The sequence below is a fragment of the Papio anubis genome, chromosome 2 (genome assembly GCF_008728515.1).
Source record: "Papio anubis isolate 15944 chromosome 2, Panubis1.0, whole genome shotgun sequence".
Lineage (NCBI taxonomy): Eukaryota > Metazoa > Chordata > Mammalia > Primates > Cercopithecidae > Papio > Papio anubis.
Genome location: NC_044977.1, coordinates 190,038,205 through 190,056,876, shown reverse-complemented (window position 1 = coordinate 190,056,876; position 18,672 = coordinate 190,038,205). Strand labels below are relative to the sequence as shown.

The window sequence follows — 18,672 nt, the reverse complement described above, 5'->3', positions numbered from 1 at the left end:
TCTAACTAACTGTCCCTTGGCAGAAGGAATCTGTTGACCTTTTCAGCTTGCTTGAAGAGGGTGCAGAGAGGCATTTCAAACTTTTGGGTGCTAGGGAACGTCTTATTTGAACCAAAGGATTGGCTAATTAATGAAGACCCCAACTCTTGAAGGAGGCGCAGCAGTTGGAAGTGTTTTTGCTTTGGATGTCGGTGAGCTACCCTAGGAGAGGAGAGCTGCAGGAACCACCCTTAACGTGCAATGGGCAATAGGATTGGATCCACTGACTTCGTGAATTTAGTCCTGTTCGGTCTTCCTCAGGAGGCGATAGAAGAACAAGGGCTGCAGACTTACCCGACTGCAACTTAAAAACAAGTTTTTGGAAATCCTTTAAGAGACTGACCACAAGTTTATCAGGGAAGCCTTACCAGATGGCTGCTTGTAAAGTAAATGGAATTTAGTCTTTTTAGTTCACGGAGGATTGGTGAAAGGTTTGATGGATTTTTAAAAATGTTCTTTTAATAACAAAAGAGTCAATTCTTGAATTGACTAATTACATGTAATTCAAATTCCACTAAGAGCCTTTTTACATATCCTGGAAGAATCAGTTCTAAGACATAAAAGCCTTTACTTTTTTCTTTTATTATATTTTCTCAAATAAACTTCCCCAAAGGAAGATATTTTAAGAGCATTTTCAAACATCTTTGGCATCACATAAAAAAGAAATCTCGTGTAAAAAACGAAATGTCATCTGAGCTTTTATACAAAGGCGCAATCCAATATGAACATATAAAATATATACAAATATAGTGCATGGTCAGTCACTTAATACAGCTCTCTCTACAAAAAGTAACTTTTTAGAAATTAAAAAAACACAAAGTAACCACTTAATCAAAAAAGTCCTTTTCTCTCCCAGTATTCAAGTTCCTGTTTACAGTCCAGAGGGAAGAGAGGTCGGTTGGGGAGTTTAGGAGGAGGGGTGGCCTGAGCCCCCTCAGTTCCGCCACGGCCTCCACATGGAGTCCGCCGTAAGCGAGGGGCCGCTGGAAGGTGACACTGCGTTGGGGCCCACGGAGGTGCCGCTGTTGCTGGTGTAGACCGGGATGACAGGGCCGCTGTGCGCGAAGGCCCCGTTGGGAATGAGGAAAGCAAACTGGCCATCGGGAGCCGGTACCACCTGGAAGCCTCCAAACACCTTAGCTGCCTCTCCAGCTTGGCTGCCCAGCTTGCAGGGTGCGCCGCCGGGAGGGGGCGCCGCGCCCCCGGGGATGGGCACGAGCGGCGGCGGCGGCGCGAACGGCGCGTGCTGGGGGCCGCCGGGTCCTGGTGGGGGCGGCGGCGGCGCCTGCAAGGCGGGGTGCGGCTGCCCGGGGTAGGTCATGGCATTGATCTGGGTCATGCAGTTGGCCAGGTGGCCGAGCAGCCGAGTGCGCACCTCGGTATTAACGCCCTCGCACGTGGACAGGAAGCGGGTCACCTCGTTCATGCACTCGCTGAAGCCAGCGCGGTACTTCCCCAGCACGCTTGGGTCTGTGCTCAGCGCAGCTGCGGGCCAGAAGGAGACAGACGGGTCACCGAACGGCCCTGGCCCCGTGGCCACTGCCTCCGCCCTGGGAGGTCCCAGTGGCGCGCCTCCCTGACCATGGGCCCGTAAAACTGCCTCCGGCAGGGAGGGTGGGATGGGTTTAAAAAAAAAACAGCCACCTCTACACACTAGCGTGGCTGCCAAAGCCGAGCCACTCCTTCCCGATTCCCTGTCGCTGCATTTAAACCTATCTCAGCCACAGATCTGTCACCCCCACCCCCGCGCGCGATGTGACCTTGGACAATGCCTCCCAATCCATCATCCAAGCCTCGTTTCCCCTTCTGCAACGGGAGGGAGTGCTAAACCAGTGACCCCCTGGCTCCACGCAGTTCCAAACCGCCACAGTCCTAAGTCCTTTCGCCCCTACCCGCCGCCCGCCACCCTCGCGGCTGCAACCTCTTTCCCTCCCTTTCCGCAACAGTAACAACTTGGAGTTGTGGCTATAAATAAGCCCCAGACCGTGGGAACGCGAGAGTGAGCCAAGGCAGTAAAATGTAGCTGAATGCCTCTCACAACCACGGGCGGAAGTCTGGAAGAAATCACCGCGAGGCGAGCGGGACGCCCGCACAGGGGGACGCGGCGAGCCGCCCTCACCCGTCATCTGCGCCCGCTGCAGGTTCCGGAGGTGCTTCACTGTCATTTCCAGAATGTCCGCCTTCTCCAGCTTGGAATGCCGCGAGCTCTGCATAGGAGGAGGCAAGAAAAGAAAGTGAACCCCGTGTCAGTTGCTTCAGAGTGCTGGGGGTCCCTTCTCCCGGCCACGGAGCGCAAGCATATCTCTGGACCCCAGAGAATAAGGCCGGGCCCTCCCGCCTAGGAGAACGCAGTACCGGCGAGTGCTAGACCCCGCAGGCGGGGGGTTTCACTCTTAGTAGCTGAGAAAGTGTTTGCTTTCTCAGTAAAAGAAAGAGCAACATTTCCCCACTTACATCTTTCTTAAGAGCATCCAAAATCAGTGTTTTCAGCTGGCTCAGACTTTCATTTATTCTTGCTCTTCGTCTTTTCTCCATGATAGGCTTTGATGACTGCAAATAAATAAAAAAAGAGTTCTGTGTTCCCATGGGATCTGCCATTTCATCCCGGGGTTTCAACACAGAAAGAAGCCCCCCCAACCCCTACTTAATCTTGAGGGGCTGCAGAGAGATACAGGTACCGCCCTTACCTTTCTGTGCTCAGATGCTGTCTTTGGTTTATCCGGTGTCGTGTTGACACTGGCTGGGGTAGCAGCCACCGGGGACGAGGAATTTTTCTCCATTATATCAGCTGGCATTTTCCTTTTTTTTTTTTTTTTTTTTTAAATCTCTAGAGAATTTTATTTTTGGAGTTCTTCACAAAAAAGAATTCTTTGTGTCTCTTTTACTTGAGACTTTCACAAAACTACTGAGCAAGTGCTGAGGGTTTATTATTATATTTTGTGGCTACTTGGTGATCAGTAGCGCTGTTCCAGGACCAAGGAGAGAGGTAGACAGGGGATTCCACTGTTATCAGCACCAGCTCCGGATCCTGTGTGATCCCCAGGCCCTGGCGGCCTCTATATATATCTGGGACTGCACGCGAACGGCTCGTGTGAAACTTCCCAAACTTTCTTTCCCACAGTAACTTTCAGCCAATGGGAGGAGGAGACACGCGGCACCGCTCGTGGACCGCGCCCCCCCATTGGCCGCCAGGCACAAGGTCTGGCGGCCAATGGCGCGCGCCTGAGCCCAGGGCACCGGAGGCTACAACGTCAATCAAAAGGATTTTAACCCTTTGCTACTCTCCCTCTGGGCTTTGGTTTAGAGGTGATCTTTTTTTTCTTTCCGCTTTGGTTTTGGTCTTGTCCCTTTCATTTGGAGCCAGGGTCTTTACCCTTTATGCCCTCTCTCATATGTAACAGAGCTGCTTTGACTGTAATAAGTTCATTTGAAACACATTTTTTAAAGGTATAAAAGGGCAGAGAAAAACATTAGCAGTGGTTAAAAGGGGGCGGGGGGGGGGGGGACAGGACTCGTGTAAAGGTGTGAGTTACCGACATATCTGAAGTTCCCGCTCAGACTTTACACATTCAGGAGGGTGAAAGTAGATCATGCAGGAAAAGGGCCATTTTTTTTTCCTTTTTCCATGCAGAAAAAGGAAAAATTGGCTTCTACCTTACAAACGCAGGTTTTTCGGAGTAAGGTAGTTCTTGAATCCCTTCCCCCCCCACCCCCACCCCGTCTTTCAGAAATTCCTCTTCTGGATTTGGGGCCTTAGACCCCGCGCTTCCCCAGGAAACAATCAGAATAATTTCCAACTGGGTGGAAGGAAATGGTATTTCAAATGAAAAAATGAACAAGGGGGGCTCTGAGGGCAATGCCTCAGGGACTCGCGCCCGCCTTCACCACCCTTTCCCTTTTCATCCGTAGGCTTCAGGTTCTGCGGCGCGTTGAGGTGGCGGGCCAGGAAGCAGAGCCTCTCCCTCCTCGCCCAGCGGGCGGCCTCGGCCCCCGGCGCGCGCGGGCCCTTTAAGAGCTACACCAGCCGAGCTGCAGTTTGACATCAGCCGGCCGGCGTGGGCGCGCCTGGAGCCGGAGCACGTGCCAGGATGTTTTATTGCCGCCGCGGCTGCGGCCGGGCCGGGAGGATGTGTGTGTGCGTGCGTGTGTGAGTGAGTGTGTGTGCGCGCGCCCCGGGGGCAGGGAGGCGGGGGGCGGCGGCGGGCGGCGGAGAGCGGGGGCCGGTTCCTGGTCCCCGGGAGAAGCCAAGAAGGTAAATAGCAGCTGCTGTGCTCGAGCCTGGGAAAACTCCGCCCCCTGCGCCTGGCCCGGGCTCATTGGCGCGCGCTGCGTGTGGGGTGTGTGTGTGTGTCCGGGGCCCCCTCCTCCGGCCCCGCCGGGCCAGGAATCCGAAGGGGCGGCGGGCTGGGAGCCGAGCCCCGGCGCTTACCCTCTCTCCCCACCCCCGCCTCCCCAGGCCAAGGTCAGCTCTTCCGGGCGGGGAGCGCACACCCGGGTTGGAGAGTGGGGAATTCTCTCCCCCCCGCCCCCCCCTCACTTTCGGGCTTGGGGTTTTCACTCGGCTGAAAGCCGCATTTGCAACAGCCCGGGGGCGAGGTGGGGGCCTCCGAGTTTGCTCCTCGCCCCCGCCCTCCCCCACGCGGGGCCCTGGGCGCCCGCCGCGGTCACGGGATGCCTGACCGCACTTAGGAAGCGGCCGGGTCAGCCTCCTGCCTCCGCTCGGCGGCTGTGGTTAAAGCGGCTTCGCGCCGCCCGCCCCTTCCCCGGGTCCCGGCGGCCGGGCCGCTCCCCCTCACTGCGCCCGGGAGGCCGCCGGCGGGCGGCCGGGAGGAGGCGGGCGGCGCGGGCGGCTGCGTGCTGCCTGCTGGCCGGGCCGCGCGCCGGGAGGAGTCGCCGCCGCCGCCGCCGGGTGCCACGTGGCGGGCGCCGGGCCGGGAGCGCCAGGGCTCTGGCGGCGGCCTCCCTGGGGGATTTGCCGAGCCGGGCGGGCGGCGCGCACTGCCTGGGCCGGCCGGCCGCCTCCTCCGCCTCCCTCCCGCCTGCCCGGGTCGCCGGCCCCCGTGCCCCAACCCCCCCTCCGCCCTTCTCGCCGCCTGGGAGCTCGGCTCGCGGCTCCGGGCAGCCCGGGAGCCCAGCGTCTTGTTTGATGTGGCCTCCCGCCCCCTCAGCCCTTCCCGCGTCCCGGAGGCCTGAAGCACGGTTCTCAGACACTTCATTCCTTCCTGCCTCCCAGCTCCCTACTGAGATAATGTCAATGGTTTCGCCAAATCTCGTCCCGGATGAGATTCAGTGGTTCCTGACTCTGGGTGACCCTTGGGCAAGCCCCCTTCTTTCTTTCATTGTGGAACACACGCGCAGTGTCAGACACTGTGTTAAACCCTGGGATTTCCACGATGAGAGATACAGTGGCAGCCTGCAAGAAGGTGACAGTAAACTGCAGGGACAGACAGACGCTGATTTTCTGATTGATGACTGAACATTCCTTTATTTTTCTTTTATTTTCTGAGTTAGGTGGTGGCCTGAGAGATGAGGAGGACAGAAACAAAATATGAAACCACACTTGTGTGGATAACAGTATTGCTGGTCTACCTGGGTTTACAGCGGTCAGTAAGACCGTTATTGCCCTCTGGAAGCCAACAGTCTAGAGATACATATGAATGTGTACAGCTGACATCTACGGATGTCCCAGTAAATTCCTCTGGGGGGTCCTAGGTACAAGAGAGACATATGTCTGGATAGAGGTAAAATGCTATGGAGTTTCAGGAGAATTAAATTACTTTTAAGTTGGGGTACCTTGGAAAATTTCCTGGAGGGATTGGCCTGTGTACCTTGAAAAATAGGTAGGATTGGGGCATTGGGAATGTGCTGAGTCGTGGGCCGGAGAGCATGCAGGTACCCATGGCATTAAAGGCCAAGACCCTGGAACTTGAAGACTTTATTCAGAGAACATGGTCTGGAGCCTAGGGAATGTGAAGGACTAGAAGAGGCAGCTTGAGGCCATGTCACAAGATCCTTAAACATCTTGCTAAAGGACTTTGGACCTTATCTTTAGACAACGGAGAGCCATGAAACATTTCTTGAGCAAAGAAGAGGCATCAGGGTTTCCCTTTAGAAAGTTGGCTCTGGCAAAAGTGGGAGAGCAGATTGCAGGGTTTGGAGGCAGAAAGGGCAGTTATGCGGTTCAAGCTAGTGAAGAAGGTTCCTAGCAGGCAGGTGCAGACTGACTCCCAGAGGCATCTGTCTACATCAGCTCCTCTGGACATTGACTGCACACTCTTGGGACCTGAGTTCAACTCAAACCTGCCTCCGCTTTAATGCAGTGTTCCCAACTCCCGACCAGGAACTCAGGAACTCAGATTTAGTTCCTGAGTCTTAACTAAGGAATCGTGGCTCTGACCGTATTAACCTAAGCCTCATTTCCACCTTCCAGGACAGTCCTCCAGTCTGCAACCAAACATTTACCTCACTGCAGACTTGGTTTACTCACTGTTGCCCCTTGGGCTACTCTGAGATTTTTTTTTTTTTAATGTTTTCTTACGTTGCAGAGTGAGCTGTGCCCTGTCATGTTCTGAAGAAATGGTGAACAATGCCTCCTTTGTTGACCTGCAACCTGGGGCCAATGGGGAAGGAATTTTCTTTCTTATTTTAAACAGATGGAAAAGTGGTGATGACAGAAAATTGTCTGTTGCTTTTGGAAGACGTGGGGTTTTCCTGTGTGGTTAAAATCCTCTGTGAAAGGTGGTGAGCCTGTGAAGTTACCCTCCTTTCTGCCATGGCCCCAATAAGCTTTGCAAGCTTCTTAAAATGCTTCTACTGAGTGTCTGACTTTTTAAAAACTTCCCAAATACACTGACCCAGATTCTTCTGAGGAACTAAACCCTTCCCAGGGAAGCATGTTAACCCTTCCCAGGTTCCCCCCAAATCTTTCAGAACCAGTGCCTGCTCTGCTAAGCTCTGCCATGACATTGACTGCCGTCTGCTGATTGGCCTTCATTAGCTATTGGGGTGTGCCATCTCCGCCCATTCTAAGATACTTTTTCATCTGATTCTGTTCCCCACTATTTGGCGCCCTGAAAGTACATGGGGAATGGAATATGGTCAAGTTAGGGTCTCACTGCAGTGCCTAAAGCAGCCTCGTGGGCCAAATAGTTAATCAACTCGTTTATTGCCACTTTGGGAGTGCTTGGACTGGGAGAATGGGCAAGTAACTCACACAGTTTTCGATAGGGGGACAGAGGCTCAAGTAACAACAACAAAAAAACACTATGAATTTGTGTCTGGACCAAAAATAAATAAATAAATACAAATAAATTCCAGGAACTCTCTGGCTTTGCACTCTAACCATTCAAGAAGAGTTTCTTGCACGTGGGCTCATAGATGACTTTTCAGTTTCTAGGGAACTGAAAAGTTATCCTAGGCAGTGAAAACAGGACCCAACTTTGTCCTCTCCCCACCCCTTCTCAAATGGGACAGTATTGAGCTCCTCAACTCAGAAAGAAGCATCTGGATTTGGAAGAATGCTCTTAGATAGATAGAAACAGCCTTTATTTTTCAGTCATCCTTTTCCCCCGACTCCCAAAGCAAAGAGAAACTGGAGCCCAGTTCGTCAGAGGAGATCACCTCTTTGATCCCACTGTGATACCAGCATCGTTCTGAATTGTTCTCACCGTGTCATGTGCAATAAATAGAACCAGGGGCTCCTGTGCTTGTCTCCACCCACACTGTCTCCCCACCCCGGCCCCTGGAAGGGTGATTTCTCTGTCTTACTGCATCACCTGTTTGCTTTCAAACCATAAAACAAATAACTGCATCTCTAGTGAAACTCCCCTTTGTCCCCTGGTATCAGAGTGGTTTGTGGGTTTGGTTTAAAGCTACAGAAACGAGAGAGCAAGAGAAGAAGAAAAAAGATATTTTGCCTGAGGATTTGAAGCTTTTTTTCCCCTTTTCCTCTGCATGACTGACTTTCTCACACTCAGATTCACTCCAGCCTGCCAGAGACGTGGTAGCTGCCTTGCCAAGAGCTATCCTGGGAGGGCTATTGAAAGAGCTTTGAGTAAGTACACACAGGGCAGATTTTCTCCTCCCCTCGGTACCTGCTCCGCACCTGTACAGGGAGCAGTCCCACACATATCACCTGATCACAGCCCTTTCAGGGACCGTGAGAAAAATAAAGCCCAGGGTAGAAAGACATGTTTGTTGTCTCTCCAGGGCTGCAGCCAGCTTCCAGCAGTCCGAGTGCCCAGAAACAGCACATTCCAGGCTGGTTGTGCTCGCATGTTTGCTGGGGCGCATGCCAGATGGGGGTGCTGGGAAGGGGGGGCAAGTAGAGGTCACCTTTGTAATGACCACCTTGCTGCCCCGGTTCTCTGGCATGTGCTGGCTGGTAGCTTGAGAACCCTCTGCTAGAATTAGTATCATAGTCTTTCTAGCTAGCAGTCTGTATATGCTGTTCACAGAATTCATAACCAGGATTTTTTTTTTTTTTACCTGTAAAGCCCCTGAAATGGAATTTCAACGTGTGTGTATATGTGCATATTTAACAGGAGCTTAACAGATACTTTCCAAATGCATAAACTGATGCGTCACTTTTTTTCCCCTGAGAAGAGGGTCCACGGCTTTCAGCAGAATTGCAAAGCTCTTTGCAATCAAAAAAGGTTAAGGAAAGCTGATCAGGGAATCTCTGCTTACTAGTGGCTACTCTAAGCCCCAGGCAGAGAAGGGACTTGCTCAGCTGCCCACAGCAACATAAGGCTGGGGGTGTATGGGGGTGGAGGGTGGGCAGAAGGCAGCTGGGAGCTCTTTTTGCCACACCACGCTGCTGTGGTCCTTGGGTAATTTTAGATTGGGTTTATAGAGTTGTGATCACCAAAGCCTGCATTTAAAATAGACAATAAAGACACTTTGAATTTCTACAACATTTTACTCCCGAATTCTGAGGCACTTGAGCAGCTCTGCATCCAATTTTTGGATGTAGAAAGGGATAGGTGAGAAAGCAAAGTGTCTGCTGAGAAAAGAGGAGTCGGGAGTGCTTGCAGCAGGAGCCCTGGTTTCCATGCAGAGGCATTAGAAACAACTGCAACTGCATTCCATCTTTGATAAAAATAAGTTGCTACTTCTGAACAAAACGCCTGGTTGATTCCTGGCCAAGCTAGGACCTTGCACTGCAAACTGGAGGTGGGGGTGGAAAGCAGAAGCTTTCAACATGGGCGAATGGCAGCCTGTAATACTCCCCCCACCCTCCCACACTCACTTGGAGCCAGTGAAACCAAGGGAATGTGCACTTTTCTAATGGGCTCTGAAAGAGGATGGTTGCCAAGAAAGCCTTTCCCAGTAGGGTGGGGGTGGGGCATCCTGGAATGGCTTAACTCACACTTTTGGCCCAGCCACAGCAGCAGTAGTGGGAAGGTTCTAAATGTGCTTCCTGCTAACCTCCTAACCTGAGCAGAGCTTCAGTGAGGCGAACCTGCAAGGCCAGGGATGAAGGAGGGTATCCCTGAGGGATCACAGGGATGCTGACTTGTACCCTTGTGCCTGAAAGGGTCAGAGCCATGCTGGGGCTGGGGCATGTGGGGGCAGGCCCAGGGACCTCAAGAAGCCTCTGGAATGTGGGGTGAAGCCCATCCCCTTTAAACTCAGGGCATGCATTTGTTTGCCTTGCTGATAAGCTGCTCAAATGGTAACATCAGACCAAATTTCTCCAAAAATCAAAAACAGAAAAACTTAGCTATCCAGAAAAACCATTTGGTAAAACTCAGGACCTGAAAGTGATTTGGGATGAACCAACGTATTTTCTTTTTTCTTTTTTTGAAACGGAGTCTCACTCTGTCGCCCAGGCTGGAATGCAATGGCGCAATCTCGGCTCACTGCAACCTCTACTTCCTGGGTTCAAGCAATTCTCTCACCTCTTTCTCCCAAGTAGCTGGGACTACAGGCACGCGCCACCACACCTGGCTAATTTTTGTGATTTTAGTAGAAATAGGGTTTCACCATGTTGGCCAGGCTTGTCTCGAACTCCTGACCTGAAGTGATCTGCCCACCTTGGCCTCCCAAAGTGCTGGAATTACAGGCATGAACCACTGCACCTGGCCTGAGCCACTACACCTGGCCATACAACATACATACATGTGTGTGTGTGTACACACACACACACACACTTTTTTTTTTTTTTTTTAGATGGAGTTTGGCTCTTGCTGCTCAGGCTGGAGTACAATGGCGCAATCTCGGCTCACCACAACCTCTGCCTCCTGGGTTCAAGTGATTCTCCTGCCTCAGCCTCCCAAGTAGCTGGGATTACAGGCATGTGCCACCACGCCTGGCTAATTTTGTATTTTTAGTAGAGACGGGGTTTCTCCATGTTGGTCAGGTTGGTCTGGAACTCCCAACTTCAGGTGATCTGCCTGCCTTGGCCTCCCAAAGTGCTGGAATTACAGGCGTGAGCCACCGCACCCGGCCACAACATATTTTTAGTTACAATCATCATCAGCAGCATTCTTGCATTGTCTCACAGATTATAGAAAGATGGAAGCTGGAAGAGACGGCAGAAGGGACCTAAGAGGTCACTGAGTCAGCCCACTCCTTTAATGGATAAGGAAACTGAGCCCAGGAAGAAGCGACTTGCACAGGGTCAAGCAGCCTCCCAGAGGGGAAATAGCAAAAACCAGAACTGCCTGCCAGTCTAGAAGCTCTCTTTACTATATCCCTCTACAGGAGAAAAACGTTTTCAAGTATCATCTACAGCAAGTGACTAACGTTACCACCAAACATGAATTTTACAGCTGAGACCCTGAGCTGTCTGCTGGTGAGCGATGTTGGTGGGGTCACAGAGCACAGTCCCAGGTTTGCTGTGCTGTGATTCTCCTTTCTCAGATTTGCTCATCACCCTATATTCTCTGAAGAAGAAGGGATCTTAATTTCTCAGCTCCAGGACATAGGAAGCCTTTTGCAGGGTCTGTCCAGGATAGGCAGGCTGCCTCTCAGTCAACCAAAGCAAGCCAAGCCACATGTCCTCTCTCCTTATAATTGCCAGTGTGTTCCCCTGATGTGCGCTCTGAAAGGCGGATTAGAGGAGGCAATAATTCTAGCTCTGGAATCAATGCTCCAGTGGTGCTGAGCTTTTATCTCAGGACCAGAGAAGACATGATGGTAGGAGTACAGCGAAGGGGCTGGAACACCAAGACACTGTGCTGCTGGCCGGCTTCACATTTAGGAGAGGGAGAAGTGAGAAAAATAATGGATCTTCCAAGTGGTTGAGAGATGATGTTTGCAAATGAAATATGTATTTTCCTTTTAGATGTCAGGCATAGAGAAGAAGAGAAGATGGTCCGGGCAGCCGCCACAGCTGAGCTCAAGATGATAGGGCTGGGCATGGTTGATCACACCTGTAATCCCGGCACTTTGGAAGGCTGAGGCGGGTGGATCACTTAAGGCCAGGAGTTTGAGACCAGCCTGGCCAACGTGGGGAAACCCCGTCTCTACCAAAAATACAAAAAATTAGCTGGGCGTTGGTGACGCGTGCCTGTAGTCCTCACTACTCAGAGGCTGAGGCATGAGAATCACTTGAACCCGGGAGGCAGAGATTGCAGTGAGCTGAGATTGCACCACTGCACTCCAGCCTGGACAACATACTGAGACTGTGTCTCAAAAAAAAAAAAAAAGAAAGAAAGAAAGAAAGAAAGACTGATGGGCTCTAGCATGACTGGAACTTTCTGGTCTCTTCCACAGAGTGGGAGGTACCTAAGGTACATGTCGCCCACATGGTATTACTTGACAGTTGACGAGGCACTTTCGAGTCCACTATAGCATTTTGTCCTCATACATAGCCATTCGTTCTAGACTGTCTAGGCTGGAAGGGCTTTGTTGGGCATCCCAGGCCGGGAGAGACTGGACTTCTGTGGTCAATGCAGGAGACGTTTGGCTGGACTGTGGGCTCCTGGGGACTCCGGATATGGGATAGACAGGCGTTCTGGAAAATACTACCTCTAGAGAGAAAGGGTAGAGAAAGGAGCTTACAGGCCAGGAGAGTGCTGACTTCTCTTTCTTAGGGAAAGCCATGGACAAGAATCAGATTTCCAGAAACTGGAACAGAGAGGACAAAAGAGATGTCTGTCAAGCTGGTAAAGAATGTCAGTAATCCAGAGGACAGGCACATCTTTGTGGGAAGAGGAAGTGAGGGAAGGTCCTGTTCTTGCGGAGGAAAATCAGAAGGGAGAGACATGCGGGGAAGGATCCCACTTAGCAAAAAGATGGCTGAGCAGACTCTGGAAATGACACACAGAGGTAGGGTCCTAGGCTTCCCTGAACTGAGGGTAGAGCTGCCTAGTTCAGCATTTAGTGCAGAAAGCCTTTCTGGGAAGATGTCAGAAAAGAAGACCAGGTTTGAGAATGAGGGCCCTCATAGAATTCTGGAAGCTGCATCACTTTGTACTGGTTAGTTGTTCGTTCCATGCTGTTTGTGCTGCCATAGGTGTAACGTAAAATCCCGTAGGCTTCCGTGGTGTGTATATGTGCCACATTTTCTTTATTCAGTCTATCATTGATGGGCATTGGGTTGGTTCCAATTCTTTGCTATTGTGAATAGTGCTGCAATAAACATACGCACGCTGAGATCGTGTCCTTTGTAGAGACATGGATGAAGCTGGAAGTCATCATTCTCAGCAAACTAATACAGGGACAGAAAACCAAACACTGCATGTTCTCACTCATAAATGAGAGTTGAACAATGAGAACACATGGACACAGGGAAGGGAACCACACACACTGGGACCTGTCAGAGGGTGGGGGGCAAGGGGAGGGAGAGCAATAGGACAAATACCTAATACATGCAGGGCTTAAAACCTAGATGATGGGTTGATGGGTGCAGCAAACCACCATGGTACATGTATACCTATGTAACAAACCTGCACGTTCTGCACGTGTATCCCGGAACTTAAAGTAAAAAAATACATATATATCTATCTGATGTATGTATGTATATATACACACACACTTTTTATGTATATGTGTATATATGCACATTTTATATATATACACACATATATATACACATTTGTGTGTGTGTGTATATATATGCATATATAATCCCATAGGCTGGAAAAGGTTGTGAGGTTGTTTGGAAATGAAGACCAGGACTGGGGACTTATGGGGACCATACCCTGCTACTCAGTTTAGGGGTGATGGTTTGGGGCAGGAGGTCGGCAGACAGTGGCTCAGAACAAAGGGTGAGGCAGTACGCTGAATCCTTGGAGCTTCCGAGAAAGGACCGAGTATGAATCTCCATAGTTCCTCAACCACTGTGGGCAACTGTCTACATGACAGAGCTCATTTTTGGATTTCCTCAGCCCCACTCGGAGTACTGACATTGTGTTTAGTAGGGAAAAGGAGTCTGTCCTTTTGTGGGCTTGGACCTCCACAGACCAGCGTTGGTTGAAATCTGAGAGGACTCAGGGAGAGCGGGCTCTCTTGCAGCGTGCTGGTGTGTGCCAGGCTCACCTGACCTGATGGGAGGTCTCCTGATAAAGTCCAAGCACGTCGCTGGCTCCTGGAGGAGGTTGCCACGCTGTGCATACATCATACATGTATCCAGCTGTGACCTTTATCTCCATAGGCTCTCACTATCACGGAGGCACCCCAGTACTCAAGTTCGAGAATTTGGTCTCCTTGTTGTGGGTGGCTACTCATCTCCTTCCCTGCCCTCAAAGCCCTGGCACCTGGGGCAGACCTAGACTCGGCATCTAGAACCACCTGTCACCTGGATGGAGGGGTAGAGTCTCAGCTCATTTTATTTGTATTGAGTGAACCTGCACTGATGACAGACAGTATAGTCAGGGGCTAAGACCATGCAATTTCTAATTGTCTGTTTAACTTAATTCCACTCAATAAATATTCTTGAGCACCTACTACATGCAAGGCAAAATTACATACCTCTTTTGACAGTTCCTTCCATCCCTGCCTGCTATTCAAGCGCTATTAATCTGTGCAGAGTGTGACACCCCAGGCTTATATTATAAAAATTTCCCAGCTAGGCACAGTGGCTCACGCCTGTAATCCCAGCACTTTGGGAGGCCTAGGTGGCTGGATCACTTGAGCCCAGGATTTCAAGACCAGCCCAGGCAACATGGCGAAATCCTATCTCCACAGAAAAATACAAAAATTAGCTGGGCATGATGGTACGTGCCTGTAGTCTCAGCTACTTGAGAGGCTGAGGTGGTAGGATCACTTGAACCCAGGAGGTGAAGGCTGCAGTGAGCCGAGATTGTGCCACTGTACTCCAGCCTAGACGACAGAGCTAGACCCTGTCTAAAAAAAAAAAAAAAAAAAAAAAAAAAAGATTTTCCTTACCTCCCACATCCTTTGCCTTTCTGCTAAAGAAGCTACGAAACACCTCATGGTGTTAGGTAGAATACTTTTCACAGAACAGTCACTCTCAAATATTTGGAGAATAAATTCGTAAATGAACTTAGACTTAAGAACAGGTTTTATTGGATTCAGGGAACCCTCAGATGGTGAGCATATTCTTCTAAATTCTTTTTGGCTGCAGAATCAAAGGGGTTGGGTTTACTTTGACCACTCCTGGTGACCACCTCTGGGTAGCCGGGATACCTCTGCAGACAGCTCCATTCTCTGCAGTCAGGTGGCTGTGGCTGTCCGTGTTTTCCCAGGCCTATCTTTATTGATGGTTATTAAAGACACACCACCACATGGCAATATGCAAGTACAAAGCAATTCCCAGGGTAAGGTACGTGGGAAGAGGCAAGATACTGAGCTCCCAAACAATTCTACTGTAATCACAGTCTGCCATATCTATGTGTAGTTAATAAGTAAGATTTAAGCAGGCAGGTTCCACTGCTGGAAAGCAGATGGAAAGGGAAAAAAGGCCAGTAGGCAGATCAATGGTCCTTCTGGAAGACTGGAAAAGAAAGTGTGGAGGGCACCTGGGACAGGTGAGCCCAGTGGGCAGTTGCCAGGGTAGTACACAAGCCCAGCCAAAGGTCCTGAGGTAGGGCCATTACTCACCTGTTTTCCCACCTCACATCTCTTTTCATATGAGCTCCCCATGGAAGATTCTGTATAACTAAGAAATAAATAGCAATTGTGCCCAGACACCCTGGGTTAAATAAGTGTAAACACAGCACATAGAAACACCTGTTTTGACAGAGCACCCCAGCACACCTGGTTGTTTTACGATGCTGAGTGATATCGGTAAAGGGGGCTATAAAGCGGAGGCGAAATGCCCTCCAAGATTTAAATAGTGACTTGCTCTGTGAACTTCAAGTGTTTTACAGCTGAGATTTGACTGGCCTGCTGATTATTTCGGTTAGGAATGCTGAACATATATCTACGTAGATATTCAGGAGAAACTGGATAGCAGGGTGGCGAAAAGGCCAGCTCTGGAGCCAGACTGCTTGGGTTCATGTTCCACTTACTTGCGTTCTAGCTGCGTGACATAACAAATCTGTACCCTGATTTACCTATCTGTTCAATGGGGAGATATTCATTGTACCTACCTTATAAGAGTGTTATGAGGACCAATATATGTAATGTGCTTACTACAGTGCCTGGCATTTTGTAAATACAATATAAGTTCTCAGCTACCTTTATTATTACGGTATAGTAAACATCTCTGATACGTAAGATAGGTACTCTCGTTCATCTCATGAAAATTCACAAGGTGCTAATGTTTTCAAAGAAATAGATGGCAACCACCCTGGTAAACTGGTTCATGAGTATATTGGCAAACCGAAAGCTTCAGCCAATTTCTTATGAATCACAGGTTCTAGGGCTGGGAGAGACCTTAAAAAATGATCTGACTCCTCCTTTTTCAGGGAAAAGGGTCCCCACCAGCCAAGCACTGTGATTTTGGCTTTGTGTGCAGGCAGATGCAGAGCTTGTTGTGATCCTGTCTTGAATAATTGAAACGAGCCTCAGGTTCACAGAAAGAAGAGATCTGAATGGAGGCAAACGCATCAGGCGTCAATATGGGCCTGGCGTGCAGGATGCGCGGGTGGTCCTCCCTCCCTCATGGGGACAGGAGGGCATGGGAAGGGCTGCAGAGGGAGGGGCAAATCAAAAGCATAAATGTGGGCAGACCCTCCTTGGACCCCCATCTCACCTGTAGGAGATAAGATTGGTGGGAAAGATGAACGCCCAAGACCCTCCCTGCTCCAGTTCTGTGGAGGTGACCGTATCATTTAGGGTTCAAACTGGAACACTTTTGAGAGTGGAAGATAATGCTAGTAACACTGATGTTGGGACAACTGGCATAAGCTGGGATACATGACCATCCCAGTTCTGTGGGCCTCCGACTGCACGTGCTAGATTCACGTGTCCATTCAGTCGTGGCATCAGCAGAGATGCTTCCTGAGGGACAGGGAGAAGAAATATTGTTAAAAAATCATTCATGTTTTAGCACCTCCATATCTGGGAGGGGTGATACCATTGATCTACCATCCTTAGAGGGAGGAACCCCATTTTTGAGCCTAGAGGACCTCCTTTAGTGTGTATAGGGGAGAAGGAGGGGGAGGTCCTGTGACAGCTGTGCTTACAGTGTATTTGGCATGACTTGGTTTCTTCTTCTTCAGTAGAGCAGGTGTGCTCTGGACTTGCCTACCTGTCAGTTTGCACCCAGGTGTGGCTACGGCGTAGAAATTCTACAATGGACTCTTGCTTCTACCAACCATGGTTGAGAATGTTCATTTTTCGAGGGTGTGAGCTTATGGAAAAAGTAACTGCTACAGTTTGAAATCCAGGCCATAGTTTAATGGCTGAAGGAAGTCTCCCAAATGAAGGAGCACTTTCCCACGTGAAATATTTGCCCTTTTTAGCCTTGATTTTTTTAATGGTTAAAAAAAAAATACTTTTTTCCTGAATAGGTCGAAGTCAAGGTTTGTACTTTGTTAATTTCCTTCAAACAAACAAACAAGAAAAGAAAAGAAAAATGGCTCCCTTGCCTGAGTGCTCATATATGTGCTATTTAATGATTAATAATACCTTGTAGGTTATTGTTTGATGTGGCCTCTATTGGTTTGAACAGGAGAATACTGATTCACTCTTAAGGCATTTATGAATCACAAGTGTTTACCCTGAGACAATAAATGAAAGGGAGAGATAAAAATAATACCCAAATATGCAGAGTTCTTTGAGTAAAACCTGGAGATAACGTGGGAGCTCAGTCTTTGATATCCTGAGTGGGGGACACTGCTTCCTCTCACAGAATAAAGACTGTGTAGAATGACCAAGATGGACTTTTCAGTTTTGTAGATTTTTCCTTGCACTTGTTGGTAGGGTTGAGGCAGTTTTTCATCCCGGTTTCCGTATCATGTACATTGCTTTTCCCTCTCCCTGGTTTCAAGGTGACTCCATGACGTTCATTTGCAAGGAAGAGCCTTTCCAGGTCTGCAAAGGGCACCCTTCCCTAGAGTTTCACTGTTTTCCCCTTACTCCAGAGGAGGCTGCAGCAGTAACCCGGATGAGAAGAGAAAGGCTGGCCTCTGAGGGGCTGGTGGGGCTGGAGAGCAGGAGGGATTCAAGAGATTAAGAGACCCGACAAGTCTTGGTGACTGGATTGGACCATGATGGCGAAAGAGGGGTCCAAAGACGACACTGAGTGAGTGGGTTGTGGTGGCTCGTGCCTGTGGTCCCAGCACTTTGGGAGACCAAGGTGGGAGGATGGCTTGAGCCTAGGAGTTTGAGAGCAGCCTGGACAACATAGGGAGACTCCATCTCTGCAAAAAAAAAAAAAAGAATTAGCAGGGTGTGGTGGTGCCCAGCTGTGGTCTCAGCTACTCGAGAGGCTGAGGTGGGAGGATCACTTGTTTGTAAGAGGTCAAGGCTGCAGTGAGCTGTGATTGTGCCACTGCACTCCAGCCTGGGCAACAGAGTGAGACCTTTAAAAAAAAAAAAAAAAGACACCAGGTTTGTTACTTGAGCAACTAACTGGCAGACCCTTCTTCCAAATTCCACGTTTAATAATGATATCTCTAGACTGAGTTTCCCTCCTCTCTGCTGAGAAGTATAAAGTTCTGTGAAAGAAGACTGACAAATTTGCAGTTACCTCTGATGATTCTTTTTCAAAATGTTTTACTTTGAGATAATTTTAGATCTACAGAGAAGTTGCAAAAATAGTACAGTGAACTCTCTTTTACCCTCTAACCTGCTTCCCCTTATGTTAGTCTTACACAACCATGGAATAGTCATCAAAATTAAGAAAATAATCTTGCTACAATACTATAAATGGCAGACTCGATTTGGATTTTACCATTTTTTCCTACTCAAGTCCTTTTTTCTGTTGTAGGATTCCATCTGGGATTCCACAGTGCATGTAGAGGTCCCATGTCCTTACTCTCCTGCACTCGGTGGCGGCTTAGGGGACTAGTTAGTGATTTTGTAGCCCGCTCCTCCATTTGTGTTTGTTTGGTGTCTTCTCAGGATTGTGTCGAGGAGCTGCTTTATTGGAAGGACATCACAGAGAGAACGTGCCCTTCCCAGGCATGTCAGGGGTTCCATGATGCCACTTTATCTCACGGCCGATGTTAGCCATGATCACTCGGTTGAAGTGGTTTCTGCAAGGATGATTCGCTGTAAAGTTACAATTTTCCCTTTGTATTTCCTAAATATTTTTTGTAGGGGGTGGAGGGT

The 18,672-nt window shown here is 49.6% G+C and overlaps 1 protein-coding gene across 1 annotated transcript; it reads right to left on the bottom strand.

Moving 5' to 3' along the window:
• Positions 1 to 601: 601 nt before the first annotated feature.
• HES1 (hes family bHLH transcription factor 1) lies at positions 602 to 3,470 on the bottom strand. The gene is made up of 4 exons (XM_003895294.4): positions 2,727 to 3,470; positions 2,494 to 2,589; positions 2,159 to 2,246; positions 602 to 1,524 (listed from the first exon to the last, which is right to left on the bottom strand). Exons 1-4 carry the CDS (start codon positions 2,832 to 2,834, stop codon positions 974 to 976), a joined length of 843 nt encoding a protein of 280 aa, XP_003895343.1. The 5' UTR covers positions 2,835 to 3,470; the 3' UTR covers positions 602 to 973.
• Between the last annotated feature and the right edge of the window lie 15,202 nt (positions 3,471 to 18,672).

What these genes read in the sequence shown, in the direction of transcription:
- HES1 (XM_003895294.4), bottom strand. Translation starts at nt 2,834, where the DNA reads ATGCCAGCTGATATAATGGAGAAAAATTCCTCGTCCCCGGTGGCTGCT. An exon ending in CAGCATCTGAGCACAGAAAG is followed by an intron (nt 2,590 to 2,726) that starts GTAAGGGCGGTA and finishes ATTTATTTGCAG; the next exon opens with TCATCAAAGCCTATCATGGA. An exon ending in GCAGCGGGCGCAGATGACGG is followed by an intron (nt 1,525 to 2,158) that starts GTGAGGGCGGCT and finishes TCTGGCCCGCAG; the next exon opens with CTGCGCTGAGCACAGACCCA.